The 17520-nt window shown below is 49.5% G+C and overlaps 1 protein-coding gene across 2 annotated transcripts in view; it reads left to right on the top strand.

Annotated features, from left to right (window-relative positions):
* The first annotated feature begins 2379 nt into the window (after positions 1-2379).
* Inpp5a (inositol polyphosphate-5-phosphatase A) overlaps positions 2380-17520 on the top strand; it is a 195420-nt gene continuing 180279 nt past the window's right edge. Inside the window, exon 1 of one of the 2 annotated variants that reach the window (XM_041666416.1) lies at positions 2380-2770. In XM_041666416.1, coding sequence (XP_041522350.1) covers positions 2696-2770 — 75 coding nt within the window. In that variant the 5' untranslated portion in view covers positions 2380-2695. The remainder of the gene's footprint in view (positions 2771-17520) is intronic. The other variant, XM_041666418.1, reaches the window with a different exon arrangement.

The raw sequence follows: 17520 nt of genomic DNA, 5'->3' as shown, positions 1-17520 counted from the left end.
GATCCCGTTAGATCAGAATGCCTCCCTTCAGGCCCCAAGTAACTTTAGAGGTTTCAGGATGGGTCTTATTTCTCAATAGCACATTTGTGAAATTAGGGCGTAAGTCCATTGATCCTGGGAGGGGCGCACAATTAAGTTCACAGCAGACATCTCCTACTGAATGGTGTGGACATTGGCTGATGGATGGATGTTGGTGGAATGAAAAGGGTTGTGAGGTAGACTATGCAGGGAGAGGGAGAAAGAGGCAAACCACACTGCAGCCTGAGTCTGACGCTCCTGCAGACTATACTGTAGGTGTAGCAGTCCATTAAGAGACTGTGCAAAGTGTAGACAGAACAACCTGGAACACAAGGACGAGGACAGCCCCTGACTATTCTTTGAACCTATAGCAGCTCTTCTATGTCATTGGCCATGCAAATTTGTCTGGTCCCATCATACGTCTGGCATCAGGACATCCCCAAGCCCATGAGGACAGAGCAGAGAATAAACCTTATTCAGGGGAAATGTCACTTCATTCTTGGAATTTCTTTCCCCACTTTAACTCTTCAATAAGCTCTTCTAAAGCTTGCCCATAAGACACGATATTCAAATCATGGTCACAGGTTTTTCTTGAGAAGCCTGTTCAGTTCACTCCTTGAGTATATACCTTCCTTCTTTAATACTTGGTCTTAATTCTCTTCTTTGCCTCATCTCTGAACCTTTCTTGGATGGTGCCAAGAGCTGGAAAACACTAGGTTGAGATCATGTGGATACTGGGTACTGTGCTGCAATTGCCAGATACTCATTTCAAAGCCTTGCTGTGGGAAGCTCAGGAACATTGCTAAATGCTAGTTATGCACTAGATGGTGTTTATATCTACTGGGTTAAGTAAATGTGCTGCAGAATTAATTTTGTTTGTTACCTGTTACTTTGAAAAGTACATCTATAGCCGGCAAGATGGCTCAGTGGGTAAGAGCACTTGCCATCAAACCCCATGACCAATGATGTAAAGAGAGAACCGATAACTGGAACGTGTTCTCTGATCTCGGCAGCATGTGTGCCTGAACTACTATACACCATACAGACAAATTAAATAAAAATTTAAAGAATGAACCCACTGGGAGAACTCTTATTGCAAAAGGGTTCTGGTGTATCTGTAGCACTGTTTCTTTTAAGGAGATGCCTTCCCTAAGGCTAAGGTGCAGCAGCCCCAGGGGTCAGGGCTTTCTGGTGGTCTAGACTAGTTAGGACAACCCTGCTCACTATTTTGCTAGCAGCTCCGTCCCACTTCCAGGATCAACTAACTGGCTCTGCCTCAGAGAAATTTCTTGATTCCATCTACATCTAGGACTAACTCTGCTCTTGCAACCAGCACTCCTCCCATCCATCCCAGCTCTCCTATGGTGGTTAAAATTCCCAACTCAACTGGGTATGGAATCTGGATCGCAGCTGGCAAGCACCTACTTTGAACAAACTTTTTATTTTTCTTTCTTTCCTTCCTTCTTTCCTCCCTCTCCTTTTCTTTCTCCCTCCCTTCTTCCTTCCCTTTTGTTCTTTCTTTCTTTTTTTTGGCACAGTCTCAAGCTATAGCCCAGGCTGGCCTCAAACTCAACAAACCTGCCACAGCCTCTGAGTGCTGCGATTATAGAAGCACACCAATACACTTGTTTCTTAAAAGGATTTTTAATTTTTCTGTTTCTGGATGCCAACAACTTTCGGTCTTGTAAGCAAAGTCTTTCCTACTTAAGGAACTGGGCGGACGTGTTAGGAAATTGCAAAATCCCATACACTTGGTCTGCAGTCCCACTTTTTGCAGACCCAGAGCCCGGGCTGGAGGAGGCTCCTCCCCAATTCTCCGTGATCTCGGTCTCTTCCACGACCCACCAACGTCTGATTCCCCATACTCGCAAGGGCCAGGACCTCGGCTGAAGTCGCGTTCCCCTTCTGGGCCAGGACCGAAGGTCCCGGAGCTCCAGGTTCCCAATAAGAGTGAGCAGGTTGCAGGTACCTGAGCTCGCGGCTCCTTTAAGAGGTGCCTTGGTAGCAGGGTCGTGACGTCATGGGAGAGGAGGGTGGAATGTGCGCGTAACCGCGGCAGGGCGGGGCAAAGCCAGGGGAGGACCTAGGGTTCTGACTGACTGACAGAAATACCCCACAGGCCTCGCCTCGCCTCTTTCTGGTGTTGGCTCCTCCCCTCTCTAGGCCCAGCTCCTGTAAGCAGACCCCGCCCCTGCTCAGGCCCCGCCCCTCAGTCAGGTTCGGGCGCGAGGCCCCGCCCTTCCAGCGGACCCTGAGCAGGGGAGCGGAGGCCCCGAGGCGGTAGGCTGCCCGCAGGCCCCTCCCCACCCTTAGGCCCCGCCTCCGGCGCGACCACCAGCCCCGCCTCCTAGGGTCCCACCCTCCGTGGGGCGGGACTTGCCCCAGCCGGAGTCGGCGGCGGCGGCTGCGGGAACTTTCCCGGCGGGTCTAATGGCTGCGCGCGGGCCGCTGTGAGGCGCGGCGGCGAGCGGGCGCGGGGCCGCGGAGCAGCGAAGAGCCAGCGACCGCGAGGCTGGAGCCCCGGCCAGGCCCGGTCCGACCCGCGGAGCCCGCGATGCGCCCCGGTGCTGTACCCCGGCGCAGCTGACGCCCCGCGGCCCCGCGAGACCCCAGCCCGCCCGGCCCCGCAGGAAGCGGCCGCCGCCACCCAGTCCAGCGCCCGCTCCGCCCGGGCACCATGGCGGGGAAGGCGGCCGCCCCCGGCACCGCGGTCCTGCTGGTCACGGCCAACGTGGGCTCGCTCTTCGACGACGTAAGTGCCGCGCCGTCGGCTAGGGAGGGGCGGCTGTGGGCCAGGAGTCTCCCAGCCCCGGACCCTGACATCCCCATTTCCAGCTGGAGACCCTAAATTCCTGCCTCTACAGCGCCTTCTACAGCCATGGACCCCGGGCCAGTTGTCTTTTGGACGTGTGACTCTGATGCTCCTTACCCACAGCGGGAAGACACGGACCAGGAATCCCCCAGGCCCCTGACCCTGACCCCATAGTAGGACCCTAGGCCAGGAAACTTGCAGCAACCCATCCCGGACCTTGACACCGCTTTTTTGGTCCCCGAGGCCAAACTCGAAGATCCGACTTTTGAACCTCCGTCTTAACCCAGACTACAGGAACCTAGCCTAAGTCTGGATCTTTGAGTCCTGATGCTGGTACCTTGCTGTGATCCAGACAGAGCAAATCCCTATCCCGCTTCTTCTCCCTAACTCCAGAGCCACACAGTACTGATCTGGAATTTTGACCCAGAATCCTGGTACTTGGATGCCCTGGCCTCTAAACCTCACCACATGCTGACCGCAGGTCTCCTGATTGAATCTCGACCCCCCCAGTTTCTGAGTCAGATTTTTCAAAGGCTGAATTCTGGCTCCAGAAACCCAGCTTTCAAATTTTGGTCCCTTGTCCTCCCAACCCAGACCACACTGACCCTGAATTCCTACATCTACCCTTGGCCTCAGAGCATGAATCCTGGCCTCTAATTCTGCTCCCTGGCCCTATCCCTGAGCTTTCCTTACGAAGTCACAAATAGACCTCACCCCCAAATCTTGAGCTCCATTGTCTGAGTCCTGCCTGGTCCCTAGATTCCATTCCTTGGTTTTCTGGTGGTGGTGGGGTCCTGAGGTGTGAAGCACCCTTATTTTAGCATGTAACAGGTAATCACACTAGTTCTCAAATGAAGTAGCTCTATTCAAGCCCTGGAGGACTTTATAATCCTTGTTTACTAAATGAAAAGGTGTTGAAAAGCTCTTCAAGGCCAAAAATGATGCCAAAGCCCTTTATCTTCTAGGGCTGCTCCTCCAGTCCTCAGTCCCACCCTGAAACCCAGGGTTCTCTCCTCTGGGAGGCAGAGGGGAGCTGAGGCCTGGGACACTGGGAGCTCCCAGGAGCAGGCTGGGGCTGACCTAGTTCAGCATTGCAGCCATGGTGCCACCCCGCTGTTGGTACTTAAACTGCCAACCCAAATAAAGCAGAATGTGGCTCCAAGTGGCATGCTTGTTTAAGAAGAAAGGGTAATGTCACAGATGGAACTATGAAGCCACGTATTCCCCTTTCTCCCTCTCTTCTCCCTGCCTAGGTGAACAGTTGGGCCAATGCCAGGGCTTGGATACAGGCCTGATGTAGATTTCAGGGGAGGGTCCTGTTTCCTTCCTGGCAGCAAGCATGGGAGAAGAGTTTCATTGAGCTGAGCTCTCAGACAGTGGAGGCTTGATTTTTATTAGTAAAAAGCAGGCATTATTGCTGTATTTTGTGATTTAACTTATAAACATGTGAGTGTTCTAGTCCCCTGCTGGAGAGACACTGCCTATCCTCTCAAGGTGTGGACAGCTTGCTGTAGTTTCACGTGTGATCGTTTTCTACAAGGGCCTGTATGAGTGTGTGCCCGTATATTTAGCATTCTATTCTAGGCCTTCCAGTAACATGTCACTGTAGCGTGGTTTTGTTCAGATGATTCAGATCCGTTAGCTGTGGCTTCAAAGCCTCAGAAATGTCAGGAAAATTAGGCATGGCAGGGCACTTTCATCTCCAAGGGAAAAGAATTTTGCTGTGAAAACATTCTTTCTAGTAATTTTTGATTCTGAGTTCTAGAGTTTTTATTGTGTTTCAATCATACACATATGCACTTCTTTCTGATGACATTAAAGAGGGTGTCTTACTTCACCTTCTTTTTGGAACAGGAACTTATCAGGTAGTCCTGGCTGGCCTGGAACTCACTGTGTACACCAGGTAGATAGAAATCCACTTGCGTCTGCTGGGATTGAAGATGGCACACCACCATGCCCAGCTTACCTCATTTTTGTTTAGCAACATGTTGTCTGAATTTTTATGTTTTTTTACGGCTGTCTGGAGTTTTGCACTGCATCTGTATGTAGAAGAAGTATTTGTCTTGGTGAATTGTACCTAAGTTAATTCCGAACCAGTCCCCAGGGCCAGTCATACCCTCAATGGAATGACCACGAAGGGCGTACTTGTATTCTGGGGCCTGCTTCCTTGGTGGGGGTTTGGGGGCTGTGGGAAAGAAGCTGGGGAGAGAAAGTGGCGAATTCTCAAGTGAGGTAGATTTTAATTTGTTGGTTATACTAGACTCAGAAAACGTGCCTGTGATTGGCTGTGTTCCTTGGTGAGCCCCTGATGACAGACGACCTCTCCATCCGTGTTCGGGACTGTAAAGGAGTTTTTAGTGGGAAACAAGCTCGGTTCTGCCCAGCCCAGCACAGCGCCTTAGCTGCTGCCTAAGGGAGTCGGTTCCCAGGAGGAAAGTGTCCGATTTGAAACAGTCACGCGGGCTCTGAAGGCATTTTTTCCTTTTATGCACAAGCAGTAGGTAGTTTGTTTTTGCATTTGTAGTTTTGACAGTCTTCTCTCTGATGCCCCCCTCCTCTTCCTAATCCAGAGGCGACTCCTCTTAAAACAACATGTATTTTATTTTATTTATTTATTTATTTATTTTTTTTACATTGGGCTTGAACCCCAGACTTCCCTCCTTAGCTATAGGCCCCAGCCCATGTATGTAAATTTTAATCACAGCTTTGTCGTCAGCACCCTGGGATCTCCAGAACATCTTGTTCAGCCTGCTCTTGTCTCACCAGCAATCCTGGCTGGCATCCTTGCCTGGCAGGGTGGCCCACTGCAGTTACTGAGCTGTGGTGCTGAGGGCCTTCAGGTTGCTTCTAGCCCTTTGACCTTATAGTGTTATCCAAATGCATCACTGTAGGCAGACTTTTGTCTCGTGTTTTTAAAAAACTGTGGAAGCTCGTGTGTGTGTGTGTTGTACTATCAGTAGTCATTGTGTTAGATGTCAAAACTGAAAATGTTAAGCACAGAACACTCAGCCGACACTCCGTTTGCTGGCAGAGGAATTGGTCACTTTAACCCGGTGCCAGGGCAGGGAAGCTCCATGGTCCCTTTTGTGGGAGTGAGAGAGTTGAAGTCATTGCATGGTGTCAGGAAAAAAAGCAATCTCAGTCACTCTTTGAGAGTCTTTGGTCCATTTTCTGTGGACTCCTGTCCCAGCTGGTGACCCTTCAGAAGTAGTTTTCCAGGTAGCTGGGGGAACCTGCAACTTTCTGTCTTACTAGTAGTGACTGCCACATTGCCTCTGACTGGCTCCTAGTTTGACTTGGTGTCCCTGGGAGAGGAGTGGGGGTGACCTGGGCCATGCCTGTTACTGCTCTGCTGATCTGGTCGGTGTTTTGACCAGTGTGCTTTTAGCTCTAGGCTCCCCACTCATTGACCGGCAGCGGACAGAGAAGGTAAATGCTGGAGAGCTTGCTTCAGAGTTCTTCTCACCCTTACATGGTTAGGCTGTGCTGGCCCTTGGTCCTGCTATGTATTCAGAGTCAGATGTCATTTGGAGCTGGTTTCCTGCTTTGCTTAGTATACTCCCAAATGGCCCTTTCCAGGCAGTCATGGTCTTGGAGAACTGGCAGTGAATTGGTGGGGATCGAGGGTCCCTAGTCAGCAGGTGTTCTTGGGCCATGGGCTGGGGAGAGGCAGGTCAGAACTGCTGTGGGTGGATAGACTCAGACAGACAGCCTGGCCCACTTTCCTCTCCCTCCTGCCTCTTCGGATTTATCTCCACTGCCAGGTTTTCCCCACCAGTGTGGAAGGGGCTGTAGTTCTGACTTCCTGAGGTCGGTTCTGTCCTCCTAACAGCCTTCACAAGGGCAGTCTTCACTTTACTCTTTCCAGATTCTGCCCCACACTTCACTCTGGGACTCTTGGCGCCAGGACTAGCATTATTTCCTTGCACTCAATGCAGGAAAATTCAAGTCACCTCAAAGGGAAGCTCCCTGCATTGGCTGTCACCCTCTGTTGCTTCTGCCCACCAATTGTACGTTTGCCACCTCTGTGGATCTGTCTTTTCTGGAGGTTCCTGGTTCCTGGAAGTGAACCTGTGGAGCATGTGGCTTTTGCGTCTGGCTTTTTTCTTTTTTTAACTTAGCGAGGAGTCATCAGAATCTTTCCTGTCATAGCATACATCAGTGTGCTTCATTCCTATCTGTGGATGGACAGTTGTCCTTGTGTGCTTGTGTCTGTCCAGTGATCAGTTAGTGAGCATTGGACTGTTTTTGCATCTTGTTTGTGAAAACTGTTGTGAACTCTGGTGTATGTGTTCTTGTGCATGGGCGTTTTCTGCTCTCAGGGCCTTGCAGAGGACTTGCTGAGTCCTGAAGAAACTATGTCCTGCCTCTGGAGGTGCTACCACGCTGTCCCATTTCTTCTCTCTCTCTCTCTCTCTCTCTCCCTCTCCCTAATGTATCTCTGTATATATATGTATATATATATATATATATCCTACATATTCACACACTCACATATATTACATTACTATTCTAGGTGTGTGTTTTGCCTGAATGTATGTCTGTGTAGCAAGTGTGTACTTGGTGCCCACAGAGGTCGGAAGAGGGCCTTGGATTCCCTGGGAGTGGAGTTACAAACAGTTCTGAGCTATGTGGGTGCTAGGAATCAAACTAGGGTCCTATTTAAGAGCAACATGTGCTCTTAACTGCTGATCCAACTCTCCAGCCCCCTGACCACAATCATTTCACATTCCCCCTTGTGGTTCTTGATTTCTCCACATCCTTCCCAGTACCTAACCTATTGCTCTTTTTCTTTATGTGCATTGGTGTTTTGCCATGGGTGTCAGGTCCCCTGGAACCGGAGTTATAGACAGTTGTAAGCTGCCATGTGGGTGCTGGGAATTGAACCTGAGCCTCTGAAAGAGCAATCAGTGCTCTTAACCGCTGAACCATCTCTCCAGCATCTGCTTTTTTCCTCCTAAGACTTGACTTCTTGGAAATTCTGTAGTTGCTTCTCCTTTCCCACTTCTCAGGATGGTATACTCAGATTAAGCCACACCTCCTCTGGCCATGCTCACTTCCTGGTCCTCACCTAGATTCCATTTCTCTTTGTGATGCCCAACGCTGCAGGAGAGAGGCTGAAGCTGAGACCGAGGCTAAGATGGGCTATGCAGCACAGGGTGCCCAGCTAGGCCCACTGCAGTCAGCCTCCACAGAAGACCAACACTCTCTTTTTAAAAAGTTATTTTTAGCCGGGCAATGGTAGTCCAAGCCTTTAATCTCAGCACTGGGGAAGCAGAGGCAGGTGAATCTCTAAGTTTGAAGACAGACTGGTCTTCTACAGAATGGTCAGATTTACACAGAGAAACCCTGTCCAAAAAACAAAACAAAGCAACCAAAAAACTACACACACACAACATCAAAACACATTTTTCTTAAGTGTGTGTGTGTGTTGTATACACGTATGAGTACATAAGTATGGTGCCTGTGGAGGTCATAAGAGGGCATTTATCCCCTGGAACTGTGTGCTAGGAATCAAACTTGGGTCCTTTGTAAGAGCAGGACATGCTCTTAACCAGTGAACCATTCTTTTTAGTACTTTCTTGACTTGGGACTGGCTCACTGGTCTCTTTATTCATTGTCAGAGCATGTGGCCTGGCCTTTCCTGCTGGAAAAGGCTATTTTCAATATTTAGAATTTTGAGATACAGCTGGTGGTTATCTATTTCCGTGCTGTGACTGCCTCTCTCCGCAACTCTCCCAATGTGAAGGGACTGGGACTATGTGTCTCTCCATTTAGTCTCAGGATAGGCAGGTAGTAGCTAAGAAGTTGCAGTGTTCCTCCATTTGACACTGCTGTTTGTGCCAGAGATTTCAGCAGGCAGACTGAATTATGGTCATATTCCTGAAAGCGTAAGACAGGATCACCGAGCAGTGGTGGTGCACACCTGCAATCCCAAAACTCTAGAGGCAGAGGCAGGTGGATCTCTGAGTTCAAGGACAGCCTGGATTACAGAATGAGTTCCAAGATAGCAAGCGCTACACAGAGGACCCTTGTCTCCACCCCCATGTCTCCCCCCAAAAGTAAGACAGGGTGGTTCCCAGAGTGAAAGGATCAAGAGAGACTGTATTGCAACATTTATGTTACTGTTGCTGGTGCTTCTGACCACTGTATGAAACCATTTCTGATTTGTAAACACAGGTGACTTTCCACAGACATCATTTCCTGGCTGCTTTCAATGTTTAGGGTTTTGAAATACAATGTTTAGAATGTAGAGATCCACCTGGTGGTCGTCTGCTTCCATGCTATGCTTGTCGCCAACCCCAGATCTGTCCCAGTGTAAAGGATCTGGAGCCATGTGTCTCTCTGTTATTGACTAGCGTTTGAGAGCGCAGTGTCCCTCTGTTGGACTGCCATCCTCCCTGTGGCCTACTTTAATTGCTCCAGAGGTGTTGAGGGGCCTGGGTGCATGGGGGTGGTTTGAAATATTAAATATTTTCCATATTTGAAGTAAGCACTTTGAGTAGAGCTGTTGGATGGCCCAGTGACATTTGGGGGCATTTGTGGTTCACATGGTCCACATAGACACTTGAGCAGTCTCATGCTTTCCCAGTAGCAGGGAGGGGCTCTCTGCTTGGATTTGGAATCTGATGGGTGTTTTCATGGTCTGATTGGGAAGTCACAGAAACCCAGCCCAGATCTGCCTCTGTGAAGGGTCTTGGGAGTTCCTGTCCCCGCCAGTGAGACTACAGCTGAGAGTCTTTGACTCATGAAGAGGAGCCAGCTTCCCTAAGTTACAGCTGGGAGAGTGTGAGCTCTCTCTGGAAATGGCCTTAGCTCTGAGGTGTTCACTTTCTATCCTGTGCTGTTCAGTGACAGCTCACACTAGGTGTCCTGCCCTGATGTGAACTCACTGAATGATCAGTATGACTGAGACAGGGAAGGCAGACCTGTGCCCCTCCCAGTGCAGTGACTGAGCCCTTTCCATTTGTGAGGATACTTAGGATTTTCCCAGACTGACAGACTCTCCAAAGACCTGGGGAGGTGCCTATGCTGGCCAGGCTTTTGGTGCTATTAGGTAGTCAGGTAAGGCCTTGGCCAGCTAGGTCTGCCTTGCAAGCATTGCCTTTGGAGTTGCAGGGAGAGAATTTGGAAGGTCTGGATTAGGTTTTGGCCTTCAGGCATAGTGAAACCTAGAAAGGTCCAGAACTAATTCTCTGGGAAGGCAGTACTGAACTGTTTCACCCAGCCTGGTGTTGAGCTCCTCAGTTGACTAAGGACCCTGGTGCAAACCTCCTGACAAAATATGGTGTGAGAAAACTTTCTGGGCTTTCCTTAGTGATGAACGATAGTGGAGCATCCACAATGTAAGACCGATGAAAGGCCATTGTCTGTGTCGATGCTAGGATAATTTTGATCCAGACATGGAAATCCTACTCTGATTTAATAATACTTTAGTATTGGCAGATTGGGAGTGGCATGTACCAGCTTAATGCAGCATCCCTGTGGGCTCTGTGGGAGGCTGGCTCCTCACTGTTGGTCCTTAGCCCACAGTTTCTCACAACTGCTCTGTTTTGTGAGCATGTCTTTGGACTTTCTCTTCGAGACACTTGAGTCACTGTTGTGCTTCTGCTTGGCATTAGTGATAACAATACCCTGGTGCCTGTGTGGCTCCTCCAACGTTTAAACTGTGAAGGGTTGTTTTGAGAGGTGGCATGCCACTAGAGGAGTGATTGCTGGATGCTCCATGCCATAGAGAGGAGCTGTATCAGCTGGTCCTCTGTAGGATGCTTGGGACGTTATCTTGTATAGGGCAACCCTTATGATGCAAAGGGTCTTAGGCCCTGGCCAGGGCTCTGGGTGGGCAGGGCTTAATGTTTGATGTAAGGGGATCCTGCCCTGGGTGTGATATCAGGACACCAGTGCTTTACAAGTCCAGAACACACTGCATCTGGGTTTGTTTTCCCTTTTGTAAATGGAATGCCTTCAAATCATTTCCAGGAGTATCTCCATGGACTAGTTACTGCAGAATTCTGACATACTGATTGACCATTGTGACCATGAGCCATTTGTCTTCTTGATTAGCTCTCTGATGAGGGTATGGTGCTTTTCCTTGAAGTTTGCTGAGGCTCTGGGTTATTCTCCCTGCCTTTTGTCCTGGGGTATGCGTGTAGAACAGAGCTAGCTGCCTTTTCACATTGGAACTGTTGGACTAGCTCCTGCCTTCTGATCTGGCCCCACTCCTCCCTAAACTGGCTACACTTCAGAACACAGTCTCCATGATGAATCTAACTCTTATCATCCTCATTCAACCTCACATGGTTGGACTTTCCAGCTGGTGAGCTTGCCTGTTCAGATTGTTCCCAGGTCTTTCTCTCCCCTTAGAGGCTCAGATAGACCACATCCCGAGTCAGCATGGACCTTGCCGTCTGCTACCTTTCTTTAAAAATATATTAATTTCCGTCTGTGTGTTTGTGTATGTGTATGTAGGTGCCCACGGAGGACAGAAGAGGGCACTGGATCCCTGGAGCTAGAGCTTCAGGTGGTTGTGAGTGCTGGGAACATGGATGCTGGGAACCAAATGGGTTTTCTAGGAGAGCAGTGCGTTCTGAACTGCTGAGCCATCTCTTCAGTGCCCCATGCCCTCTATTGTCGGACATGTGACCCTGGATCATCTTCTGCTCCTGCCTGTTGATGCTTCAGCAAGCCAGAATCACCTGGAAATCTGGTTAAGTATGCTAAAGCAGAGAGGAGGCCACCTGTCTGCCAGTGCTGCTGGGCAAGCACAAGGCTCTTGAGGCCTTGCCTCCGCCCTCCTAGCTTGATGTGTGGAACTTGCTGAGTCCCTAGGGACAGCAGCCTCATCTTCACTTTATCTCTGTGTGCTGAGCTGCTGTCACATGGCTGGCCAACCATTCACTGAGCCTGAACGCATGTGGCTAACGGTTATAGCCTCCTGTATGACTTGGCACTGGTCCCCGAGGAACCTCATCTCTTGCAGCTTTGCTCTCTGGCTGCTTTGGCCTGCTGGAACACTTGGGACTCCCCAGAAGTCTTGCTTCTGCACTGGTGCGGGCTCCCCTGCTCTTGTTCCCTCTTCTCCCTCACAGTGCTTGTTGCTCAAGTAGAACACATTTCTACATCTGTGGCCTCTGAACCACTGTTCTTTCCTAGGGACGCCTGGCTCCAGATCCCTGCAGGGGCAGGCGGCTCTCACTGATCCTTCCAGGACCAGCTTATGTCCTGGCTTTGGGTAATGTTTAGAGCTCTTCTTGCCTGCCCCTCTCTTCTCCTGCCTGAAGGGATTCCAGGCTTTGCTTTGTCATGTTGTTTTTTTCCCTGTTGACAGCTTTTGACATATGCATTACATCCAGATGCTTGGCCTCTGGCAGTAACCCTGTGCGTGGTTTGGGGTTCTCCACGAGTGGATAGAGGGCAGGAGTGGAGCCTGGTGGGTTTCCTTGAAGTTGCTGATACCCATGTCAGGATGAAGGTGGAGGCTGGGTGGGAAGTGTCTTAAGTCAGCTGACACCAAAGGCTATGTGTTGTCCTACCACAGTGTCATTGGCATTGGCTCGCTCTGCTTGCACCTCATGTGCCATAGGGATAAAGTATGGTCAGACACACTTTTGTGGTTAGTGCAAAAGTCTAAAAGTTCTTGAACTGTAACTTTCCCCCTCTTTTCCTTTAAACACTTTTATTGAGGAATAATAAATGTGCATACCATTTGATTTACCTAGGAGGCTGTACAGGTCAATGACTTTTGGAAAATGCCTGCATTTATGCAGCTGTTGCCATGAAGCGGTTTTGCAACACTTCCCGCCTGGCCCTCCGCAGTGCTCGGCCCCAGCTCCTGGCCCCAGCTCCTGACCCCACCCACTTCAGCTCTGCTGTCCTGTTAGATTCTGTCTTTCATGAAGTTTTCACATCATGGACTCATACGATGTTCAGTCTGATGTCTGGTTTCTCTCACTGAGCACGATGTGATGATTTTGAGGTTCCTCGGTTTTGTGTGTCAACAGTTGACCTGGGCTCATGGCTGAGTTGTATTGCACTGTATGGTCACATGGTTCATTCATTCCTAGTAGGCAGGCCTTTGGGGTACAGTGAGTTACTAAACATTGGTTCTAATAAGTCCTTGCCTTCCTGGGGCTTCCAGTTCTGTGTGGGTGTAGGTGCTCGCTTTCCTGGAACTAATTGAACAATCAGTGTGTGAGTATTTCTAGGTGTGCACCATTTCATACCCTTCCATTAATGTGTAGGGTTCAGCCCTTTGCCGTGCAAGCATCTGGTGGTGCATTCCTGATGATGAGTGTGCACGGGGTGCCCTATGTCTTTCTCACCTCTTCTTTTCTATAGTGGCATCCTACAAGTTCGTTCCTTTGCTATATTGATAATGGCTTGGCAGTGACTGTGGTGGGCAGCTCCATGGCTGCTGTCTTTCTGCTCACCTCTCTAGGAGGGGTTCAGGGTTCTGGGACCCCCCCCCCCACTGAAGGCCCCATGTACTTGGACAAACAGGCAGGTGTGATAATGCTCTTCCCTTGAGTACAGTTCATTCAGGTGAAGCAGGAGTAGGTGTTCTCCCAGGAAAACTCAGTGGGAGATCCTCTCCTGTTGCCTACAGGTGCAGGGAACATGGGGGTGAGGTGGGATTTCCAGGACCCTCACTGGCTACTGACCTAGTATTCTTGCTCTTTCCCAATTACCTTCTCCCTGGGGTCTGGATTTGTGTTTGTACATCTGTGCGCATGTCTGAGAGGCACTTTGTGACTATAGCTCTGTGGACCTGTCCCCCAGACCCTTTGTAGGATGGTGGTCCTGTGGTAGGTAGGTCATGGCATGCTGGGAGGGGGCATTGCCACCAGGCAGGTGCTTCTTTGGGCTTGCAGTGGTATTCCTTGAGGTTACGTGGGAAACATCTGTCTGTGATGGGATGGTCTTGGTAGCAGGTAGCTATCTTGGCTTAGGCTGTCAACCCAGGCAGCCACTGTAGGAGAGTAGGGGTGTTAACTGCAGTTGGGAGGCATCTGGCAGCCTCAGGGGTAGGAGAACTAGAGGAAGGCTAGATTTGGTCTCGTTTCTCTATTTAGGAGGATCCATGACCTGGTTTCTGAGGGTGGGCTCCTTAATATTGCAGGGCCATTTTGCTGAGCCTGGTTGTTGCCTCTCTGGGAGTTTGCTATTGGCATGGTTTGGGTGTGTGGCCCTGGGTCCATTTGGGCTTGCGGCTCCATTATACTAGGCCCTATCTGAGGTCCTGAGTAGGAGCCAGGGAGGCCTACTCTTCAGCCCTGAGCAGCTTCACTCGTCTACCTTTTGGTGATTGCCACTGCATGATGAGTAGGGACATCTTTGGACTGCTGGCTCTGATCACCCGGGTGACACACATGTAGGTTTTGAGAGCCAGCAGTTCCTCCTGTGGACTCTGAGAGCCTTCTCCTGGAAGAATAGGTTGCTATTCTCATTGGTCAGTGAGCTCCTGGGGTGTTTGGGGATTGTGTACTGGTTGCGGGCTACAGAGCTTTGTTGAGGGGGGGCTTCAATGGACACTTGCTTTGTCCAGCTCAGTGTCAAGTGTTCCTAGCATCTTGGAGCTGTGCATGATCTAGGGTCGTTTGGAGTCACTCTCCTAGGGTTTGTTCTGCTGGGATGGCATCGTCCGAGGAGCAGGCAGATTTCTGAGGACATGTTTTGCTGCTTTTCTCCTTCATCACAGTTGGGGTTTTTCAGATCTGTCATAACTTCCTGTTTTGTTATAACGACCTGGGGGCCCTCAGTGTTGCAGTTAGATGGTGTACTCTGCACTGTCCAGGTGGGAGGAAAGGCCAGGTCATGTGTGGGAGACAGGAGTGAGCCTTGGTAACTGACCAGTAAGGTAAACAAAACAGTGCCCTGTGACAAACATGAAGCTGTCTGAGACCCTCCACTGAGTCAGATGGGGTGTCACTTCCACCAACCTGCCTTACTTGGTGCAGAAGCTTTGGGGTTTCCCCCACCCCAGACCAGTTTGCTGTTACCTTTACAGAGCTCCAATTTCCCTTGGCTCTGCTGGATCTTAAAGGAAAGACAGGACCTGGGGAGGGCACGCTGGGCAGTGAGGAGAGGCCCCTGGCAGGAGGGCCTTGGTCCACTGAATGCTTTCCAAGGTACTTTGCATGTCAGGCCTGTCACCCTCATGGCTCTGGGGGCTCTGCCTCCCTCTGCAAGGACACTGGTGACCCATCTTCCCCACAGCCTGGGACCCTACTCCTCCAGCCTTAGAGCATAATTCTGACCAAGAAGCTCTTCACGGAGCCAGTCTCGAATGGCCTAGAACCAGAGATGCTCTGGTGTGGAGAGCACATGGCCCCTGGTGCAGATGGCAGGAGCTGAGTCCTGAAGGCTTTGCTTTGGAGGTTCAGAGCCAGCTGGAGAGGCAAGGAAGGGGTGGCTGTTGGGGTACTGTGACACAGGAGCAAAGTCAGGAAATGGGGAACTCTGTGTCTGATACGGCGGACAGTAGTAGGAACAAGCACCGTGGGCTAAGAGAGGAGCTGTCTGTTTCTGGTTCTCAGGCCTTTGCTTCTTTTCAGTGAACATGGTCCTTGGTCTGGGTTTGCGTTAGTGGGAAGGTATGATGAGTTGTGGGGTGCCATGTCTGCTCCATTGCTGTTGTTCCTGAGAGTGGGGATTTGAGTCTGGTTGAGTCCCTGAGCTGACTGTAAATTGTGTCTTTATATACACATAAGCAGATGCTCCCATGGAAGAGGTTGCACTGGAGGTGGAGTTGGGGAGTATAGGAGCTCCAAGTGACCTGGGACTTCTGGGCTGTGGGGATGGTCCAACGACAGGATCCTGGACAATAGGGACATGGTAGTATACCTAGGGGCTGTGAATAACGGTCCCAAAGACACTAATGTATGATTTTTCTTCCATTTTATTGTTTTGAATAAAATTCTACTTGGGAAGGGGTCCCATATAGCCTAGTGTTAAAAGGAATCCAACACCTATGCTTTGATGACCTCAATGACCATATTCTCCTGCAGTGGTGTGGATAGATGCAACGCTGCCCTCCCTATTCACATTCTGGAGGGCAAAATGGCATGAGCTGCGTGTGCAGTGGAAGAACTTCATAGTCTTTCAGTGGTGTTTGCATTAGGGTCTGTCTTAACTGATGAGAAGGTGTATTCACTTCTGCATCTGTGCCCATTGTGCCCAGCCTCGACTGAGTTGAGTTGATTCAATGTCCTTCCCAGACTTGCTCAGTGTTGTTTCCTCCAGGATGTTCTTCTGAGCCCTGGTCCTTGTCATTCACCTTGGCTGGCCAAATGCTGTGGGTCTTTAGCTTCCTCAGCTTTCAACTTGCATCTTGTGGCCCTTGCCTTGGAGCTGCATTGCCAGACTGGAGAAGTCTTCATGGAGAGGTTTTGTCATTCCATGGCTGCTTACAGTTTGTGAAGCAATGGGTTCTGCTTTTGTGCTCATGATGTAGGTGTGGCCTAAGCCAGCTGCTTCCTTAGGACCAGTGTTTTCCTTATCTCAGCCCCACTGACTGAGCACGTGGGTAACTGAGGCCCTACCTCTTGAATATTTGTTTCGTGTGTGTGTGTGTGTGTGTGTGTGTGTGTGTGTGTGTGTGTAATGTGTGCATATCTGTGGAACATTCCTTCTTTTCACTTGGAAGAGTCTGTACTGGTGTCTTTTACTATTCTCTATAATTTATAACGTTCAGATAACGCAAAAATACTGTTCTAAACTATACAGCTCAGCGTTTCCATGTGTTCACCATCTGTGTGACCACTAGCACTCTCTAATTTCAGGGTACTTTAGCACCCTGAAAAGAAACCTAAAGCTGATTTGTAGTCATTCCCCCTGAAACCCTGACAACCATGAATTTACTTTTTGTCTCTGGGTCACTGGTTCTAGATGTTTCCTTTGAATGGGATTCAGCAGTCTGTGTCCTGTCAGATGCTTTGACTCTGCACAGTATTTTCTGGGATGGCCCATGGTGTGTCTTTGGCAATATTTCATTTGCTTTTATGACCCAGTGCTATTTCTTTGTGTAGATACATATTGCATTTTGTGTGGTACTGATGGACAGTTGTATGTTGTAGGTAGGGCTGCTGTGAATGTCCATGTTCAAGCTTTTGTTTGAACATAGGTTTCTATTTTCTTGGGTGTAAACCCAGCAGTGGAGGTGCTGTCCAAGTGAGCTTAGCTTTTGAGGAACTGCTGGGTGCTTTCCACAACCAGGCTGTTTCACGTTCCACTAGCAGTAAGTGACGGTTCCAGTGTTTCCACATCCCCAAACAGCACTTGTTATTGCTTGTCTTTGATAATAACTGTCCTGGTAGGGATAAAGTGATATCTCTGTGGTTTGATGTGCATTTCCCTGACGTTGAGTTTCTTCATGAGCTTATTGGGTATTTATATGTCTACTTTGAAGATTCAAATCCACAGCACATTTAATTTTTTGGAAAAATTGTTGAGTTATTAGAATTCTATATATATTTTGGGTGCTAGACCCTTACCAACTGTGTGATTCACGATTTGTTTTCCCATTTGGTTTATTGTGTTCATTTTTTGAGTGTTATTTGAGGCATTAGTGGTATTAATTTTGATGGACTATGCTTTGCTTTTTGTTTGGTTGTTTGAGTCTAATTTGAGGTTACAATGACATCTGTTTTAAGACCTGTAGACAAGCAAGGTAGGGGGTCTTGCTTCTTTTG

The sequence above is a fragment of the Microtus oregoni genome, unplaced genomic scaffold (genome assembly GCF_018167655.1).
Source record: "Microtus oregoni isolate MIOR12 unplaced genomic scaffold, Mior012 000016F_ref0000370, whole genome shotgun sequence".
NCBI classification, from domain to species: Eukaryota; Metazoa; Chordata; class Mammalia; order Rodentia; family Cricetidae; genus Microtus; species Microtus oregoni.
Note: the sequence above shows the minus strand (reverse complement) of the source record. Positions and strands in the feature narration are given on the sequence as shown.